A 17,817-nucleotide genomic window follows, 5' to 3' on the forward strand; every position below is an offset into this window, starting at 1 on the left:
TATATAGCAAAAGGGTCGGTGCAGAAATGATGAAGGACCTTGAGGCAGGATGTTATCCTATGCTGTCTGGGTGGGGCCATTGTAAGCTCAGGATCCTTACAGTGGGCACAAAGGCCAGAGAGAGACAAGAGAGAACAACCCAAACAGCAGCCAGAGATAAGAAACAGCAGCCAGAGATAAGATCTGCTGCTGAGGTGCTGCAGATTTTCAAAGGGCCCTGGATTGAGGAATGCAGGTGGTTCCTGGAAGCTAGAAAAGGCAGGGCTATAGAATCCTACAGGTCAACTGTGACTTCTGACCTCTAGAAATGTAAGACAAATTGATGTTTTTTTTTTCTTTTTTTTTTTTTTTAATTTGTGCAGTAATAGGAACCTAATACACCATCCAACACAAAACTCAGCTTTGTTCTTCCAAGGCCTGGGGAATGAGCCCATCTGCTCCAGAAACTGAAGTTGCCATAAGCCAACATAGAAGCCAGGATCTGAAGGTCAAGGTAGCTGGGACAGTGTGGGAGCCTGGCTGTCAACAGATATCAACTCCTCCCAACAGACTGCACCCTGGCAACCCTAGGAGGAGAGCAGGCCTGGCTTCCAGACACCTCCTTTCTCCAGTACCTACAGAAGCATGTACAATGTACACTACTTTCCTCTTTCAAGATACCTTGAAAACATGAAGCCAGGCATAGTGATGCACACTAGTAATCCCAGCTACTGGGGAGGCTAAGGCAGGAGGCTGAGGCAGGAAGATCATAAGCTCAAGGCCACCATGGGCAACTTGGTGAGATCCTGTCTCAAAAATTTTTTTAAAGGCTGGGATGTAACTCGGTGTTAGAGCACTGTGGGTTCAATCCCCTGCATTGAAAAAAAAATTTTTAAATATTTTTTTAGTTGTAGGTAGACACAATACCTTCATTTTATTTATGTAGTGCTGAGGATTGAACCCAGGGCCTCACACATGGGAGATGAGCACTCTACCGCTGAGCCCCAGCCCCAGCCCTACATAGCAAATTTAAAAAAAATAAAATAAAAAAGAAAGAAAATCTGAAATATTGGTTCACACTAGAGTCCTTACAACTTATTGATTTTTCCCTGCCAGTCATTTGCATTTGAGAAAGAACATGCCCATAGAAAATAATTCCGAACACATCTAAATCTATACAGTGACTCTTGGGATATGCTTATTTGGGGGAAAGCAAGGTCCTGGTAAATGTTCACTTGGGTAGAGCTGGGGAAGGGAGGAAGAAGAACTCAGTGGTAGAGCACAAACTCAGTGTTGGCAAAGCCCTGGGTTCTATTCCCAGCACTGTGTGCACACACAAACAAATCTCAGCCAACTCTTTCACAGGATTATGGCACGTGAAGATGAAGGCAGAGATCAGGGTGATGGATAGGTGAGACAAGGAACATCAAAGAATGCCCACAAACCATCAGAGCCAGGATAGGCACACAGGGCAAATTCTCCCTCACCGCCTCCACAGGACCAGCCCTTCCGACACCTGGAGCTAAGACAGTAAATTTGTTTGAGCCACCAGGGAGTGCATGCAGGTGCCTCCAAATGCTGGCAGTCAGCTAAAATGAGAACAGTGGGTATGAGTACGGTGGGTGGAAGCTGAGGTACCTGACTCGCAGTCAGGGTTGACAAGCCCGAGGATGAGGCTGTGTGGGAGGCAAGGCCAAAAGCCCAGCCAAGGCCAAGTCCCCAGTCTCAGCAAGGATATCCATGAGGACACCACCAAGGCTTGAAGTCACACCACCACACAGAAACAGAAACAAGGCAGAGCCCACAGTCCAGCAGGCAGCCAGGAATCCCGTGTGGCCAGTCTGCCACACGGCACCACCAACACCAGGCGTGGTCAACAGGAAAGAATATCTAGGGGACAGAATGGAAAGCCATTCTAGGGCAGTCCTAGAACACTAGTCTTAAAAATAATCTACAGAGCTGGACACCTCCCTTCCCTCCCAACCTGCCAGGCAATAAACTACAGTAAAAAGGGAAAGAACCTGAGGTCGAGGGAGGCCTGGAGGTCCCGCAATTGGAAAGCCGAACTCCTGAGGGAAGGGAGCCCGAGGGAAGGGTGAGGTAGCAGGAATCCTCTCCCAGTAAAAGCAAGTCATGTACCTACCACCTGGCCAGGTCCTCTCTTAAAAAAGTGTGTGTGTGTGTGTGTGGGGGGGGGGGTTCCCTCAGGTGTGTCTCCCTGGGGAGGCTGCCCCCAGGAGGGGGAGGCTGAGAGACAGTGCAAAACAATTCCTTTCACCTGTGAGACAGGTATGACCTGAGAGGCCAGTCCTGCATTGGCAATCAAGTCAGAACCCCCTGGCTGGCCCAAGCCTGGCGCCAGGTGCATGGTGGGCCCTGCCGGACACAGTAACTGATTGTTCAATCAGAACCTGGGGAGTGAAGCCAGAACAGGGCTTAGAGATGCTTCCTCTTTGGAGACTCTGTGACCACTGGGTTTCTGGGGCAGCTCTGTGGCAAGCAATCCACCAGGCCAACAGATGCCCAATATCCTGGAGAAGCTGGGCAGGGGGGGCTGCCAGCCTATCCCAGCTTGGCCTCCTAGGCTGGGGGCAGGGCTGGGGGTTTGCTACTCAACTCCCCAGGTCAAGGATTTGGCTGCTTGAGTAAACCCTTCCAAGTTTCAGTTCCCCCAAGTGTCAAGAGCAGAAAGCAACTTGCTTTCCTGTCTCTAGGGTCAGGAATGGGGATGGGTGAGTTTCTGGAGAAGGGATGAAGTTCTTTAGACAGGCCCAAAGGGAAAGGGGTCTGGAAGAGGCACCGCGGTGGGGGGAGGTGAATGACCAGAAGGAGGCGGGGCAGAGCAGAGGCTCTTAGAACAGAGGGGTGGTGGTGGGGAAACCCAGGCAGGACAGAGGAATCATTGTGTGGAGTGGCACCGGGGCCAGAGGGCTCTGCCCTTTGCCTCTCTCCCACTGGGCCTTCCCCAGCTGGGAGGGGAGCTGGGCCCTCCGAAGGCCAGGGGATAAAGAGCCCAGCAGGCTGCCCTGCCTCCCTTTGCAAGCTCCAGCTGTTTCCAGTCAATCCCACCCCCTCCTCGCCAGTCCTAGGACCCAGGGGTTGCAGCCTGTCCGCCCCCCCTCCCGCGAGAGAAACAGGAAGCCCTGTTCCAGGCGGGCTTCATAACCCCGTGCCTCAGTTTCCCCTCTTCAGCCGCTAACAAGGGCGGCTTGTCAGGCCTGACAGAAGTGTTCTGAGCCAGGAAGCAGAGGCGGGAACCCCGGGTCGTTCTCCGCAGTTGGTCCCTTCCAAGGTTGAGATCTTGGGGAGTATACCTTCCTACCCGCGTCATCTAGGCTCCAAGATCCGGACCTGGACCCTAATGGGGAAGGAAAAAACGGGGAGAAGGGGGTGGCGGGCAGACCTGGCTCCTGGCTCCCGAGCGGAGACCCTCCTCCAGCCGGTGCTCGCGTCCCCGTAGCGCATGACCGCGGCACTGCGGCTGCAGCGCTGCCCTCCCCTGCCGGCGCGGGATTCCCCGGGTCTGCGCCATAGGGGGCCAAGGGTGCCGGACGCAGTCTCCGCGGATGCGCGGCGCTGGGAATCAGTGATGACGCCCCTGCTCCTTCTCCAGTTTCTCGTTTCCGGGCGTTTCTCCACCCGTGAACGCGTCGCTGAGTCACCTTCTCAGGGCGCTCTCGGAACGCTGGGGACCCGGCCCGGGGCTGTGCCAGGACCGCGCAAAGCGGAAGCACACACTGCGAGGAGGCGTGCGGACCGCGGCTTGGGAAGTCCCATCCTGAGTGCTCCGTCCGGGGACTCCCACGTGTTGGGAAAGGGGGTCGGGCTGTGGGGTCCTCTGGAAGAGAAGACACCACCGAGGCGTGCCCGGATTCAGGGCGCACCGGGCAAATCGGCTCCGCGTTCCTCCCGGGCCAGCCTCTTTAGGAAGCTATAGAAGAGAGGTGTGGGGGTCGGGTAGGGGCCGGCGAGGGACGTGGGCTCTCCGCAGCCAGGGCCTGGCCCGTCTGAATCTCCTGCGGGTCCCCCTCCCAAGTGTGGCCCTACCTGGTCAGGTTATCAGTTCGGCCTTGGCAACGTCTTCCTCCCAGTCTCCGCAAATAACCTTCCAGGGATTTAATTCGAGTTGTTCACGGACACGTTCTCGTCACTTGCCGCGGAATATTTCAGACACTGACACGCGTGCGGTTTGCCAATTGAAGCAGAAACTCCCTGGCGCGTTTGCGTCTTCGCGCGGAGCCAGCCGGAGGGGCGGGGGCGGCGGGGCCACGCCCTCCGAGCTTGCCTCTGGGTCGGGATCTGGACCCCTAGGCCTTCCACACTGCTGGACTCCTCTCCAGCAGGCGAGGAACGTGGACCTGGACTGCTATCTGCGGACAACTTCTCTGGCCCAGGTGAGCCTTGATGGTGTCCCCAGGGAAAGGTTCCAACTTTGGGGGTTGCTGACAAAGCTCCCTCCTCCCGACCGCGTACTCCGACGCGGAGCCCCAGGGCCAGTCCAGATCTGCTCGGGACGGCGCGCCCGGCTGCTTTGGGTTCGTTGTGGGTGTGTGGCCCAGCCGCAGTCAGGAAGTTAAAAATAGCCCTCCGCGGGAGACCTGGGGAGGAAGAAAGAGAAAGCCCGCGAGTGGCTGGTGAGATATCCCAGCTCGGGAGAATGGGCGCCAGGCGGGGTCCGGGACTTCGAATTCCGGGTGGACGTGCGAAGGAGTCACGGCATCCTGGCTTCGAGCAGCGAGGATGGGTCTGCCGTTAGCGCTGGGGGCTGCGAAATCGCGGTGTCCAGGCGCAGTCTAGGGTCTTCCCAGAGCTCAAGATCACACGCGCCCGGTGCCCACTCAAACTCTGGGCACCCAGACGTATTCGCGCGGGGCTTGCACCTCGGCTTGAGCGGCGAGCTCACCTTCGCGCGCCGGGGACGCTGTGTCCGCGCCTCGCCCAATGCTCCTCCAGTCCCTCGGCGGCGCCACCTCCTATGAGCGGCGGGAGCGCGCATCCGCATCCCAAGACTGTCGAGAACCTGCGTGTGGCGGTGGGCGCGGACCGTGCTGGGGGTGGCGTGGTGAGGCCAGGGTTCAGGGCCCGGGTCCACATCGAGCTCCAGTTCCACCTCCGCTAGCTGAAGCCACGAGGGGCGTGGTTAGGCCGGCGCCCAGACAGAGAGCCCTCCCCAAGCCGCGGCGCCTCGCAGTGAAGTTGAGCGAAAAGTTTGAGGCCAGAGGCAGCGAGACCCGGGAGTCTGTGCCAGCCCGGCGCTTCAGTTGTCACTCAGATGCCGGGCTGAGCCTGGAACGAGCCTCGTTCCGCCCCAGGCCACTATAGGGAACGGCGTTTTCGCCTTGCCAGCAAACCAGACCGACTGGGTAGGGCCGCCCGCCCTGCCCTCCCGTGGCTGGTGGCTCCTGGGCGGCCCGCCCTCGCGGGGCCCTGGGGAACTGGGCCACGCACCGCGAGGTCCTGTGCCCACTTGCACTCGGGCAGGGCAGGAGGCAACTGTTGGCTCTGCTCCGGCTCGGCTCTCGCGCTACGAACGCTGCTCCCACCAACGCAGCGAGCGTCCAGGCGGAGCAGGGCTCTTAGAGGTGTGCCACGGCCCCAGCTTCTCTGAAACTCAGGGCAGGGGACGCGAGGACCGGGCTGTCTGGGACTGGGATCTTCGCTCCATACTTTGTGCCTCGCGATGTCCGCTCAAGTTCTGGGATTTTTGCGCAACTGGACTCCCCTCTCCCTGGCAGCCCGACAGGGTGAGGAGCTGGTCCGACAGAGAGAACCATGGGGCTCTGACTCATCCCTCGGGCCGGAACCCAAAGCCCCAAAGAGGAATGTCCTGGGAAGAGACCCTTCGTTTCGAGGGGTTGGGGACTCAGTTGCTTGGTGACACCGGACGTCCTTCCAGAAAGCTAGGTCCCCACGGGCTTATGGCGATTCAGGAGCGCGCCACTCCTGGTGCGTGGTCCCGGCATCTGGCTGGGCGCCGCCTCCCGCGCCAGGAGCTGCTGCCCTGGACTCCTCCAGCGCTGTCTCCTCTTGTCCCGCAGATCTGGCCGCTGCAGGGAATGACGCGGTTACCCCCACAGCCCCGGCTCCGGGCGGGGAGGGCGAGCCCCACAGCCAACCTCGCGACGCCCTCCTGGGCAGCACCGATAAGGAGCTGAAAGCACGAGCCGCGGTCACCGAGGGCAGCGCCGCAACAACGCTGGGGACCCCCTGGCAGCGGGAGCCGCGGGTCGAGGCTATGGATCTAGGTTTGTGGGAGTCTGGGAAGAGCGGTAGGGTTCTCTCCCTCGCCAGAAATATTGGAACTCCGAGAGAGAGGATCTGGGGACTCTGGAGAGAAATACTTTCCCCCTGGAGACTGGAAGCCTACCGGGCCTGAGCCAAGAAAAGGGGGATCAGGGGCAGCGCGCCCCACCCCAGAATTCCCCTCGGGAGGTCGTGTCCTCTGGTTGGGCTCTATTGGGTTAAGTACCCGGGTATTGCTGGCGCTGCGTTTCCACCCCACTGCCCTGGTTGCTCTTCTCGGCCCCCTAGTGGCCGGTTGGGGACGCGGCTTTCTCAGGTTTGTTTTTGTAGCGAGTGGCCCCCGGAACCTGCTCCCCCGGCCTTGCCGTGTGTTGGTGCTGCTGAACCCGCGCGGCGGCAAGGGCAAGGCCCTGCAGCTCTTCCAGAGCCTCGTGCAGCCCCTTCTTGCCGAGGCCGAAGTCTCCTTCACTCTGATGCTCACTGGTGAGTCTCCTTTACACGGGCCGAAACTGGGGCAGCATCCCCTGCCAGAACCAGCCCTGAGAACTGCATGTCTCCTACAGAAAGGAGGAACCACGCACGGGAACTGGTGCGGGCGGAGGAGCTGGGCCGCTGGGATGCTCTGGTGGTCATGTCTGGGGATGGGCTGATGCATGAGGTGAGGCCTGCACCAGAGGCTGGCCGGGGGTTGGGGCATGGGTGGGGTGGGGCTTCCAGGGCTGAGCCCTCATGTCAACAGGTGGTGAATGGACTCATGGAGCGCCCAGACTGGGAGACAGCCATCCAGAAACCCTTGTGTAGCCTCCCAGCAGGCTCTGGCAACGCTCTGGCAGCTTCCTTGAACCACTACGCTGGGTGAGAGCCCAGGGCCAGAGTGGGCCTCCATTTCCCCTGGGTGCCCACTTCTGCCAGGTTTTCTTTTCCAAGTTCCCATATACAGGAGTAACGTCCACTTCACCTTTATCCCTCCAGGCTGGCTCTCAGTTCTGGGGCCTGCTCCTGGTGGGCCAAACTGGCTGCATTCACCTGTTCTCTGTCACTGCCCCTGCTAACTCGTGCCTGCAGGCAAAAGGGAGGAGGAAGGGGAGGATGCACGGGGTTCCTCCCCTGCCCCATCAGACCCTTTCCCCTGCAGCTATGAGCAGGTGACTAATGAGGACCTCCTGACCAACTGCACGCAGCTGCTGTGCCAACGGCTCCTGTCACCTATGAACCTGCTGTCTTTGCACACCGCCTCGGGGCTGCGCCTCTTCTCTGTGCTCAGCCTGGCCTGGGGCTTCATTGCTGATGTGGACCTGGAAAGTGAGAAGTATCGGCGCTTGGGGGAGATGCGCTTCACTCTGGGGACCTTCCTGCGCCTGGCAGCCCTGCGCACCTACCGGGGGCAACTGGCCTATCTCCCCGCAGGAAGTGCTGTTTCTAAGATGCCCACCTCCCCTGCTCTAATGCAGCAGGGCCCTGTGGACGCACACCTTGTTCCCCTGGAGGAGCCAGTGCCCTCTCACTGGACCGTGGTGCCCCATCAGGACTTTGTACTGGTGCTGGCGCTGCTGCACACCCATCTGGGCAGTGAGATGTTTGCTGCACCCATGGGCCGCTGTGCAGCTGGTGTCATGCATCTGTTCTACGTGAGGGCAGGGGTGTCCAGGACCATGCTGCTGCGCCTCTTTCTGGCCATGGAGAAGGGCAAGCACATGGAGTATGACTGTCCCTACTTGGTGCATGTGCCTGTGGTTGCCTTCCGCCTGGAGCCTAAGGATGGGAGGGGTGTGTTTGCTGTGGATGGGGAGTTGATGGTCAGTGAGGCTGTGCAGGGCCAAGTGCACCCAGACTACTTCTGGATGGTCAGTGGTGGCTGCAGGGGTCCCCCACCCAGCCAGGAACCCCAGCAGATGCCACCACCAGAAGAGCCTTTATGACCCCCCATGGGCTTGCTGTGCCTTTGTCTGCTGCGTGTAGGCTGAGCTTGGCACCCTGTCCTTCCCCCAGGACAGGGGACCTCTCCACAGCTTCTGGGGGTGATGGGGCCTCCTCTGGAAAAGGGTAGGAAGGTGGTAGTGGCTATGCTTTGGGAAGTTCAGGCTCTACCCACCACAGGTCAGAACAAGGCCATAGGCAGGAGCCCTGCTGGCTGGGCCAGTTGTCTGTGGAAGGTATTTCTGTTTATTCTGGAAGCCTTGTCCCATGAATCAAATTCAAATAAAAGTGACATTCTTAGCCTGCTAGTCCTATCCTGGGGACTAGGGAGGGAATGGGGTCTTGCTCCACCCAAAGCTACATAATTTAATGTTAACGATGCCTAATGGCAATCCCTGGATTGGATAGCACATGTCATAGCCACCTTGGCAATGGGCACACAATAGACCACCCTCAGCCTCAGAGCTTGCAGATCACCTGACCTCACAACTGGGAAGATGGAGACTCCTAGCTCCAGCCTCTTGACTGTGGGCCACACAAGCAGCTGGTCAGCAAATGTGGCTGGACCCTTTTGTGGGTTTCACAGGAAAGTTAAAGCTCTTGTTGAAGGCATGGGGGAAACTCCAGGGAACAAGACACAAGGCACCCCGGAGGGGCTCAGCGCCCAGCCTCACTCAGCAGCCTCTGCCCTTCCCCACTGGTCCTCCTACAGGAGTGCTGGGTGGGGGTTAAAGGGAAGAAGCAGGGAGGAGCAGATACCAATCTCTCAGCTGGGCAACCATTTTGGCTTGCAGCCCAGGAGAATGACACCTGCCTGCCACCAGATGCTGTGATGTCAGCTCTCCCAGAATTGGAAGGAGCTGAAAGGGCCAGCTGTAGGCTGTTGGGGACCACAGCTGCTCAGAGACAGACAGTGCTGCTGAGAACTGGCTCTTGAGGAACACCACACAGGCCAGGTACAGAGCCCAGCTCCGAGGCAGGAGGAAGCCCCACTTAACAGGCCCCGCCTCCCAGCTGTGGCTCCTACCACTGGAGAGGCCAAGGGCCTTGGGGCAGAGGGAAGCCAGGACCTGCTGCCACAGCCTTCCGTTCCAGGGAGGTAGTGTGTGAGGGACACTGGCCCGTGAGGAAGAAAGGCAACGGAGCTCAGATGAATGGCAGAGGCAGGTTTAATGGTGTCACCTTGTCTTGTTAATGAGCCAAACAAACAAACAAAAAAAAAAAATGCAAGTAAAAAAAAAAAGTTTAATCACACAGCACTTTATACAGATATTGTAAGCAGTGGGCATTCACATCTCCACACAATCCACCGGGAGCTGCAGCCCCGCCAGACACTTGGATGTTCTGAAGATACCAGTGAGTGCCTGAGTGTGGCCCAGCTCCGCCCTTCCCATGGCTCTACTGCCTGGGTGGTCCTCGCACAGCACAGGCGTGGAGCCCACTTAAGGCTGACAAGACGCATCATGCTTTGGCTTTTTTTTTTTTTGTCTTTTTTTTCTAATAAGTGTTAATATCTTTTGCTTTTGAGATTTATTTTTCCAACCTTAAATATTACATACATACACCAGAAATTACATAGCTGCAATGTGCTCAACAGCATCCTCTGAACCTGGAGCTTCACATTATCAAAAGCTTAGAAAACTTGTAAACCTCTGGGCCCGTTGCAGGAGGGGACTGAGCGCTGCTGCTGCCTCCCTCCTCCCTCTGGACTGCGCCTGCAGAGTTTCTAAGTGGGGGCTGATGGAGGCCTAGATCTCATCCCAGAGAGGCTCCTGCCACCAGATGGGGCGAGGCCCTGCACCTGCCCTGCAGCTCCTGCCTGCTCACTGGCGTGAGGCTGGAAGGCCAGCAGGTGTCACTGCAGTCCCCACAGGTGGACCTGGGCCTGAGCTGCTGGTGCCCCCACCAGCCACAGACAGGAAGCACAAGGCACCTACAGCTCTTTGTTCTCCACCAGCTCCCTGTCCTCAACTCCATGTTGGTGCATGAGGCTACCACCTCTCCCAGGCATCACCCTGAACCTAGCCTGTCCCAACCTCTCTTAGAGAGCAAGTTCAACAGGCCTAAAGGCTATTATGTGGCCAACGGGCCGGGCTGGGAGTCAGCAACAGCGCTACAGTTCCCGTGGGATGGTGTCAACGCTAGGGGATGAGGGGCATATCCAGTGGCGGTGGCAGCAGGAGGAGGGTCTGGGACATGGGGAGGCTACAATCCAATTGAAGAAGTTGAAAGGGACCGGGGACATTGCAGGAGCAGCCCACACTTCATGCAAAGGCACATCCACTCTCCTGCCCCGCTGCAGGGTCCCCTGGCCCTGGAACACCCCGCCTCTGACCTGAGAAGGGAGACATTCTGCCTGGGCAATATGTGGAAAATCGCAACAAGGTCCCGATTTCCTTGCCATAGGGGACCTGCCCATGTATCGCTTCAGAACAGATATGCAGCGTTTTGGGGCACTCCTTACACTCAGCATCAAACTTGCCTTGGGGAGCGGAAGGTTGAGGGGCTCACACGGAGCCAGGAGGGGCCAGGAGGGGAGGTTCCAGGGGAGGGAGTGAGCAGGCAGCAGCTGGCTCTCCCATGGTGATGCTCCTTCCTTGGGGCTGGTGGCTACTTGTCCTCCGTGTGCTCGGGCATGCCTGCCTCCAGCAGGGCGGCCCGGAACTGTGCCAGGACGCCCCGGATGCTCTTGATGAAACCCTTAGAGAGTGGGAAGAGCGGGAAGCCGATGTCAGGGTAGCCACTCTTCTCAGGCAAGAAGCTCCGGTAGCTCTTCCTCCGCTTCTTTGGTTTGACGCTGGGTGGTACTGATGCGTCAGGCGCTGACTCCGAAACCTGGTCTGTGTGGTCCCTGCTAGTTGAGGCAGGGCACTGGGCACCACCCTCCGAGTCTGAGCCCTGGGAGGCCTCTCCAGGGGCCAGCCCAGCATCCTCAGGTTCTTCACGGCCAGAGTCTGAGAGCTCAGCTGCAGCTGGAGGTTCTGGAGAGCCACTGTCCTTGGGGATGCCATTGGGCAGTGCCTGGGCCCTCTCAAGCAGGGCATGGGTTTCTAGCCAGGACTCCATGCGGTTCACAAGCCGCCAGCCACCAGTGCTGAAGTGCTGCCGGATCTCCTGCTCAAAGACCTCCGGGGGCCGTCGCACCAGCTGGGTCATAGACTGAACCACCCGGATCAGCGCCATCTCGTTGTAGCAGCGGCTGTTCTCGTAACCTTCCTGCAGGCCCCGGTCACTGTCGAAGCCAGCTTCATTGTAGTATGGCTCATTCACGAGGATCAGACCTGCAGTGGGCAGGGTCACCCATCAGGCCAAGCCTGGCCACTACCCGCAAGGAGCGGGCCAGTGGGCCACCTTCCACCACTCCCTGTCCACTGCCCAGCCCAACCGCACCTTGAATGGAGATGAGCACCTGGAGAAGACTGGATTTGCTCGTCCACCTCTCTGTCCCCTGAAACACACACAGCACCATGGAGTCTGTCTCAGACACCTGCTCCCATTCTCCCTGCACCCCCGCTGGGATGCCGGCACAGCACTCACCTTTCCAATCCAGGTGCCCAGGAGGCTGACACACACCTTCCCATTGTCGTACAGGTTGGGGTTCAGGCGTCCACTGCACTGGGAGAGGTAGCAGAAGTGGGGGGGCACGGCTGGGTAGATGTTGGGGAGCTGAATGTCAAACAGGTAGAGGCCATCCTCATAGGGGGTTCGGGTGGGGCCCTTGATTAGGGCTGAGAAGAGGTCCTAGGAGGGAGGGAGGGAGGGAGGGAGGGCCAAGGTTGGCACAGAGGCTCTGGCTTCCCTCCTCCAGGGCCACGTGCAGATCCAGGGAGGAGCAGCACTCCAGCTGTGCAGGCACATGCCCTGGGGTGGGGGTCTCATTTCCAAGAGGATGGGTCTGAACTCCAGAGTAAATGCTGGGAGACCCCACAGAAGCTAGGTGCCAAGTCCTGAGGGGGTGTGTGTGTGAGTATCAACTGCCCAGGTCCATGATGTGGGTGAGTGAGGAGCAGGAAGGCAAAGAGGGGGAGGTCCCCTAACTGGAGTAACGGGATCCTCTCAGGCACAAATCTGATCTGTGCAACCTGCCAGCTTCTGAGATTTGGGAAAAAACACCACCAACTAGTGCTCCCTTATTCCTTTAGCAGAGCTGAGACTGGAATTTTCTAAAGGAATTTTACCTAACCTCAGGAACAATAAAAGTGTTACTAAAATCTCAAGTCGCACTGAGCCTTGCTCCGCTGCTGCCGGCCAGCATGGCCTGCGTGAACAGGGCTCCTCCTTCTAACTCTTCACGTCCCTGCTCCTTTGTTCTATGGCCCTTCTGGTCTAGGACAGGGCGCAAGCTGGGGCCTCAGACTCAGTCAGTGTCTAGCACAGTGCCTGGCTCATGGTGGAGGCCCAGTCCTTACAAGTATCTCAACAGTACTCAAACACCAGGCCCGTCCCGGAGCAGAAGTAAGGCACGGAATGCATAACAGAAGGCACACGTTGGGTCAGCTGAACTACGGGGTCAATCCCAAGAACCACGGGCTAAGAGAAGGGAGCCAGCTTTAGGACGCACCACTCTGTGTAACCATGTCGTACAAGACACTGTTTACAGTGGCAATGCACAAGAATTACAAATGTTCAAAAGAGGTTGTGGGAGACTGGCTAAGGTTCAACCTCCAGGAGTAGAAAAGGCCTAGGACTTGGGGGGGAAAAGGAGGTGAGGACTGGTCCATGGCAACTTTAGCTTTCTCTGTAATATTCTGAGTCTTCAGAAAGAAGAGTAGACTCAGGAAACTGTATAAATTTCTAGCTAATTTTTTAAAGAAAGAAGGAAAGAATGAACCACCTGGTCTAGACCTCTGTGGCTGATGACTCTGTGTCAGAGCTCACCTGACTGAGCTGTCACCTCCCCTATAAAAGAAGGTGGGTAGGTGGTCACTCAGGTGCCAGTCAGCCTGGAGGTGCTGGCACCCAAGGCTGGGCACTAAGTGCCTACATGGCCCACCTGTGCTGGCCCATGCCAAGCCCGTGCTAGCCCACTTGCCATTCTGTCCTCAAAAGTCTTGACCATGATGCCATCAGGAAGGGAGGTAGCCAGCAGCGCCATTTCCTTCCGTACTGTGCTGAAAAACTTCTTGGCTTCTGGAGGCTGGAACTCAATTTTCTTAAAAGAGTGATTTGCTGCAGGGGAAAGAGAACAGTCTCAGGGGAGGCCTGGCACCTCCTGCCGCACACCTGGCCGCTACCTAGGGCTGTGTGGCCTGGAGGGAGAGCGGCCTGGTGTGCTCCCAGACAGATGAGTTGGCCCAGGTGCCTCCCACTTGCTCCTGGCATCAGGAGTGTGACCACTAGGAATGGCAGAAGTGGGGGCTGGGAGGGGACAGACCACCCGGCCTCCAGATGGCTGAACACAAATGGGAGGCCTGAGGTAGGCCCAAGGTGAAGGCCAGGGGAGGGCTGACTCACAGGGCGCAAACTCCAGCACTGAGAAGACCTCGCCCTTGGCACTGGTGAAGGTGACACCAGGTTTGCCACCACATTGCTGACAGAGCACAGGGGTCTCGCTAGGCCACTCGGCCTTCACTGGTGACTGCCCCTCAGGTTTGTCCTCCTTGCGCTCTGTGTCAGGCGCGGCCTCCATCTTCTCCTCCTCTGCGATGGCCACATTGTCCAGGGTCTTCTTAAGGTTCTCCTGTAGCTTCTTGATGTCATCCAGAAACTTCTTCTCCCGGGTTGGCTTCTCGGGCTCCACGGTGGGGGAGGTAGGGGAGCCAGTCAGCAGCTGCTCCACAGTCATGTTCTTGAGGCTCTCCAGGATCTTGATGGCTTCTTTTAGCTCCCGGAAGCTTTTAGGGGGACCGTCCTTGCCGGCCTTCTCCATCAGCCCCGCCATGGGGGCGGCCATGGCCACAGCTCCCTGGATGGCAGCTGTGGCCGCCTCTTCACTGATCACCACCCCCTTGTCCTCCTCAGGAGCGGCTGGCTGCTCAGCAGGTGGGATGGGGGGCTCCTCTATCTTGGGGTGCTCATCCTCCACCAGCCCATTGTCTGTCTCCCAGCTGTCACTGTCGTCCTCCCACTCATCTGAGGACGCCCCACTGGTACTGCCTTCCACGGAATCGTAGTCTGACTCCTCGATCTCGGATTCAATGTTGTACAAGTGCTGGGGAAGAGGGACGTGCCACAGTAAGATGGGCGCTCCCCACACTGTGGCGGCGCCCCATTCCACTCTCCCCCCTCTTTTCTGCTCTTCCCTATGTAGCTGGAACCTTTCTGTCCCCAGGTCTCTGGGAGGGGCCTTGGCCTGTCCCACCCTGCCCCTCGGTAGGACCCAAAGGCCCAGCTGACAGCCCACACTGACTTCCTCTCCTCTCTGTGCTCGCAGTTCCTAGCATCTTTCCATGGCTGAGGGCCCAGAGGGAACCTCAGCAAACCCAGTCCCTCCTGCAGAGACTCAGGCCAGCTGCATGAGGGCAGGGTGGCCTTTGTGGTCTGCTCCAGAGCTGGGAAGGTGAGCTAGGAGGGGAGGGCCAGCTGCCCAGGTAGGGTGTGGGAACAGCAACCTCCCTGGCGCTTAGCACCCAGCAGAGGGGCTGGAACTGGGGCCAGCTCATCTCCTTTTCCTTCCTTGTCTGTCAAAGATCTCCTGAACCCGCTGTGGGAAAGCCTTTATTTCTTCTGAGGAGGAGCGTGGGCTTTCTCAGCACAGTGAGAGTCCAGCAGAGTCCTGGAGTCTGTGAGCACCCACCGGCACCAGGTCATCTGGAGGGCCTCCACCCCTCACCTGGGCTCGGTGGGGAAACACTGGAGAGAGCTGGTCGCAGACTCTCAGGACAACAGGTGGGCCAGAGTCGTGAGCTCAGAGGGTAGGTCTTGCCGTCTCACCTGGGGCAGGATGATGGTCTTCGAGTTGTCAGCCCACACCACCTCCACCTTGCTGCTGACGTCCACACGCGCCACCTGGCCCACTGATGGCTGCTGGGCAAAGGGGACAGAGTTAGGAGGGCAGCCTTCTGGGAGGGGCAAGGGCCGGAGCATGCTGAAGGAGATCCTTCAGCAGTGGGAGGATGGGTGAGGTTGTGAGGACTGAGAACAGGGGCACCTCTCACTGACCAGGGCCTACTCCTCTGCCTGGCAGCGAGCACTTGATTCTCTTCCAAGCCCCCACTGATTCCTTCCCAAATGGCAGCAGGCAGGCCTCTCCCGGCTTCTCTCCCTTCCTGGTGTAGGGTTTCCTGCCTCCACTTTTGCTCCCACAGTTCTGCCTGGAACCTGCCACGACCCATCCAATGTTCCCACAACTTCCTTTAAGTCTGGCCCATGCTCCACCTCCCAAGTCTCGCTCTGTGCTCACGGAGTTTGTGACACAGGGTCAGGAAGCCTTTCAGGTCACATCTCCTGGAGCCACCTGGTGGCAACACCAGGGACTGCAGCCACACACAGGCAGGAAGCAGCAGTCCAAAACTTGAACCTGGAAGTATACCTCATCCTCTGTGTGGGGAGCCCCATCCTCAGTGTTGCCAATGCGGATGACGATGTCAGTTGTGCGGAACCGAAAGTCAGGATGGTCAGCAATGTCATAAACACTCACGTCTTCCTCTTCTCCAATGAGCTGTGGCAGAGGACAGCTGTTGTGAGTCAGGGGCCCTCCGTCAACCCCGGAGCCCACCTGAAGGAAGCAACAGGGCCGCACACACTCACTTCCACATCGTCCCCACTGGGTCGCAGCTTGAACCACTTCACCATACAGGTGCGGCCAATGTGGTCCCCAGACTGCACCACGCCATAGACTGCAGGATCCGGGCAACTCTGGACTAGGGAACCAGAGGGGACATAACCAGCTAAGGATCCCTAGGGCCTTCCGCCACTGTGTCTAAAACCAGGCCTCCCCCATCCTCAAAGGGCAGCCTCTGCTGACCTCAGCTTACCTATGACCCTAAGGCCCCCATGCCCACCCTTCCTAGCACCCTCCGAGGCCCTGTGTGCAGCTGCCTGCTGGCTGACCCCACAGCTGGCACTACCTCGCTTGTCCACCACAAAGTCTCCGGGGCAGAACTCATTGTTGTCCAGGTGGTGCACTGGGAAGAGGTCGTTGGAGCGGATGTTGCACTCCACGGAGCCATCCTGCCACATCACGTCAGCAGAGGTCATCGTGGTCACCACCTCCACTGCCACCCTGCCAGGTGCAGGCAAATAAGCCAGACCACACACAAATGCATCTCTGGGGAAAGGGCGGGCAATCTTTCTGCCCCTTCCCTGCCCCAAGGGGCTTGGAGCTCCAAGTTCTGAACCCCAGGTGGGTAGGAGAGAGTGCCTGGTGGACACAGGACTCACCCATACCCCAATGTTGCAGTCCCAGAAGACCAGGTGTGGGGCCATTGCCACTATTCCATGCTCCTGACCATTCCCACTTTCCCTGTCCACCAGGAACCACCCTGAGCAAAGCATGTCATCTTGGGTGGACACCCTGAGCTGTTAGGAGGCTCACAGACCCTATATGTTCCCGTACACCCAGGAGCTGAGGCCCTGGGGCTTGGGGCTTGGTCTCAGGCTGGATGCTGGGGGCTAGGGCGAATTTACCTGTCCCCTGGCTTGAAGTCACGAGTTATTTTATTCTTCTTCCTCTTGTGTTTTCGCTTTAGATTCTTGATGGACAAGGGGATGCTCTTTTTGCGACCTGTGCCGCTGCCACTCTGGGAGGAGGTGGTGGAGCTGGCAGAAGAGGTCACTGAGCTGGTGTCGTCTGTGTCCTCGGCAGCCTCATCATCTGCATCCTGCTCTGCTGAGTGCAGCCCACTGTCTCCACCCTCCTTCAGCAGGAAGGGAGGCAGTGCCTCGCCTGACTCATGGGGCTCCTCTGAGCCCTCGTCCTGCATCTCTACTGGGCTAGCAGACCCGTCAGGTGGCTCCTCGGGGCTAGCAGACCCTGCTTCGCTCTTGGTTTTGGCGTCCCCTTTCTTGTCTGGGTCCTCCATGGAATGGTCCCTGGAACACTGGGTGTCCGGGGAGCATGACATGATTCTCACAACCTGCTTCTTCAGCAGACGCTTCACCTGCAAGGGCAGAGCAGGGAGGACTGGTGCTGTAGAGAGCAGTAGGCGCTCGGCCCTGCCCTGGGCTGGCCAGGCCCCGGGCTGCCTGAGGGATGACAGCTACACACGCCTAGTGGCCCTCAAGGGTCCCGAGGGCTTCCCCCCAAGGCCTAAAGCACAGACCATCCTTCCTGGCTATGGAATTGGCTTGAGGCCAGTTCCTCAAATGCCCACCAACCCCAGTCCAAGGACATACCTTCTTGGCCATAGAGCCCTCCCCCTGGGCGCAGTTTTTTTCTGGACATTCCCAGGCAATCTTGGCCGGCTCTACCTTGGCTGGGAAGACATACAGACAGCGCTCCCCAAGCTGCCGCTGAGCATGGTCAAAGCATCCGAGACGCTTCACCCTGGGGGCAGGAAAGCAGGGGCTGGGCTGGATATCTGAGACCAGGGGTGCTCTCTGCCCTCCCATGCATCTGTGGCTGGGGCCCAGAGGCTTGCCCAGGGTGTGCCCCTGGGTTGCCAGTGATTGGGGCACACTCACCTGCCTAGGTTTTCCTGAGTGATGACAGAGGGTGGGGGGCTGACGCTGTCCGTGCCTCCGGGGCAGAAACTCTTGGTAATCCAAGTAACTTTCAACTCCACAACCTGCACCTGA

General features: G+C 58.4%; 2 protein-coding genes across 4 annotated transcripts in view; one reads left to right on the forward strand and one right to left on the reverse strand.

The window, feature by feature from the left end:
* The first annotated feature begins 4,993 nt into the window (after positions 1 to 4,993).
* Sphk1 (sphingosine kinase 1) lies at positions 4,994 to 8,439 on the forward strand. The gene is made up of 6 exons (XM_046449519.2): positions 4,994 to 5,723; positions 6,018 to 6,224; positions 6,553 to 6,705; positions 6,786 to 6,880; positions 6,962 to 7,077; positions 7,358 to 8,439. Exons 1-6 carry the CDS (start codon positions 5,660 to 5,662, stop codon positions 8,139 to 8,141), a joined length of 1,419 nt encoding a protein of 472 aa, XP_046305475.1. The 5' UTR covers positions 4,994 to 5,659; the 3' UTR covers positions 8,142 to 8,439.
* A 925-nt stretch (positions 8,440 to 9,364) lies between these two features.
* Positions 9,365 to 17,817, reverse strand: part of Ube2o (ubiquitin conjugating enzyme E2 O) — a 54,724-nt gene continuing 46,271 nt past the window's right edge. Inside the window, exons 7-18 of one of the 3 annotated variants that reach the window (XM_058581007.1) lie at positions 17,704 to 17,813; positions 17,491 to 17,566; positions 16,708 to 17,180; positions 16,149 to 16,303; positions 15,829 to 15,941; positions 15,611 to 15,739; positions 15,013 to 15,105; positions 13,594 to 14,290; positions 13,172 to 13,308; positions 11,677 to 11,880; positions 11,530 to 11,587; positions 9,365 to 11,420 (exon numbers count right to left, since the gene is read on the reverse strand). In XM_058581007.1, the coding sequence (XP_058436990.1) occupies positions 10,750 to 11,420; positions 11,530 to 11,587; positions 11,677 to 11,880; positions 13,172 to 13,308; positions 13,594 to 14,290; positions 15,013 to 15,105; positions 15,611 to 15,739; positions 15,829 to 15,941; positions 16,149 to 16,303; positions 16,708 to 17,180; positions 17,491 to 17,566; positions 17,704 to 17,813 (2,916 nt within the window). In that variant the 3' untranslated portion in view covers positions 9,365 to 10,749. Of the gene's footprint in view, positions 11,421 to 11,529; positions 11,588 to 11,676; positions 11,881 to 13,171; positions 13,309 to 13,593; positions 14,291 to 15,012; positions 15,106 to 15,610; positions 15,740 to 15,828; positions 15,942 to 16,148; positions 16,304 to 16,707; positions 17,181 to 17,415; positions 17,567 to 17,703; positions 17,814 to 17,817 lie in introns of all 3 variants that reach the window. The other 2 variants (XM_046449522.2, XM_046449520.2) reach the window with 2 other exon arrangements.

This window comes from Marmota monax, unplaced genomic scaffold (assembly GCF_021218885.2).
Source record: "Marmota monax isolate L192 unplaced genomic scaffold, Marmota_monax_Labrador192_F-V1.1 WCK01_AAM20220418_F8-fsc00292, whole genome shotgun sequence".
NCBI classification, from domain to species: Eukaryota; Metazoa; Chordata; class Mammalia; order Rodentia; family Sciuridae; genus Marmota; species Marmota monax.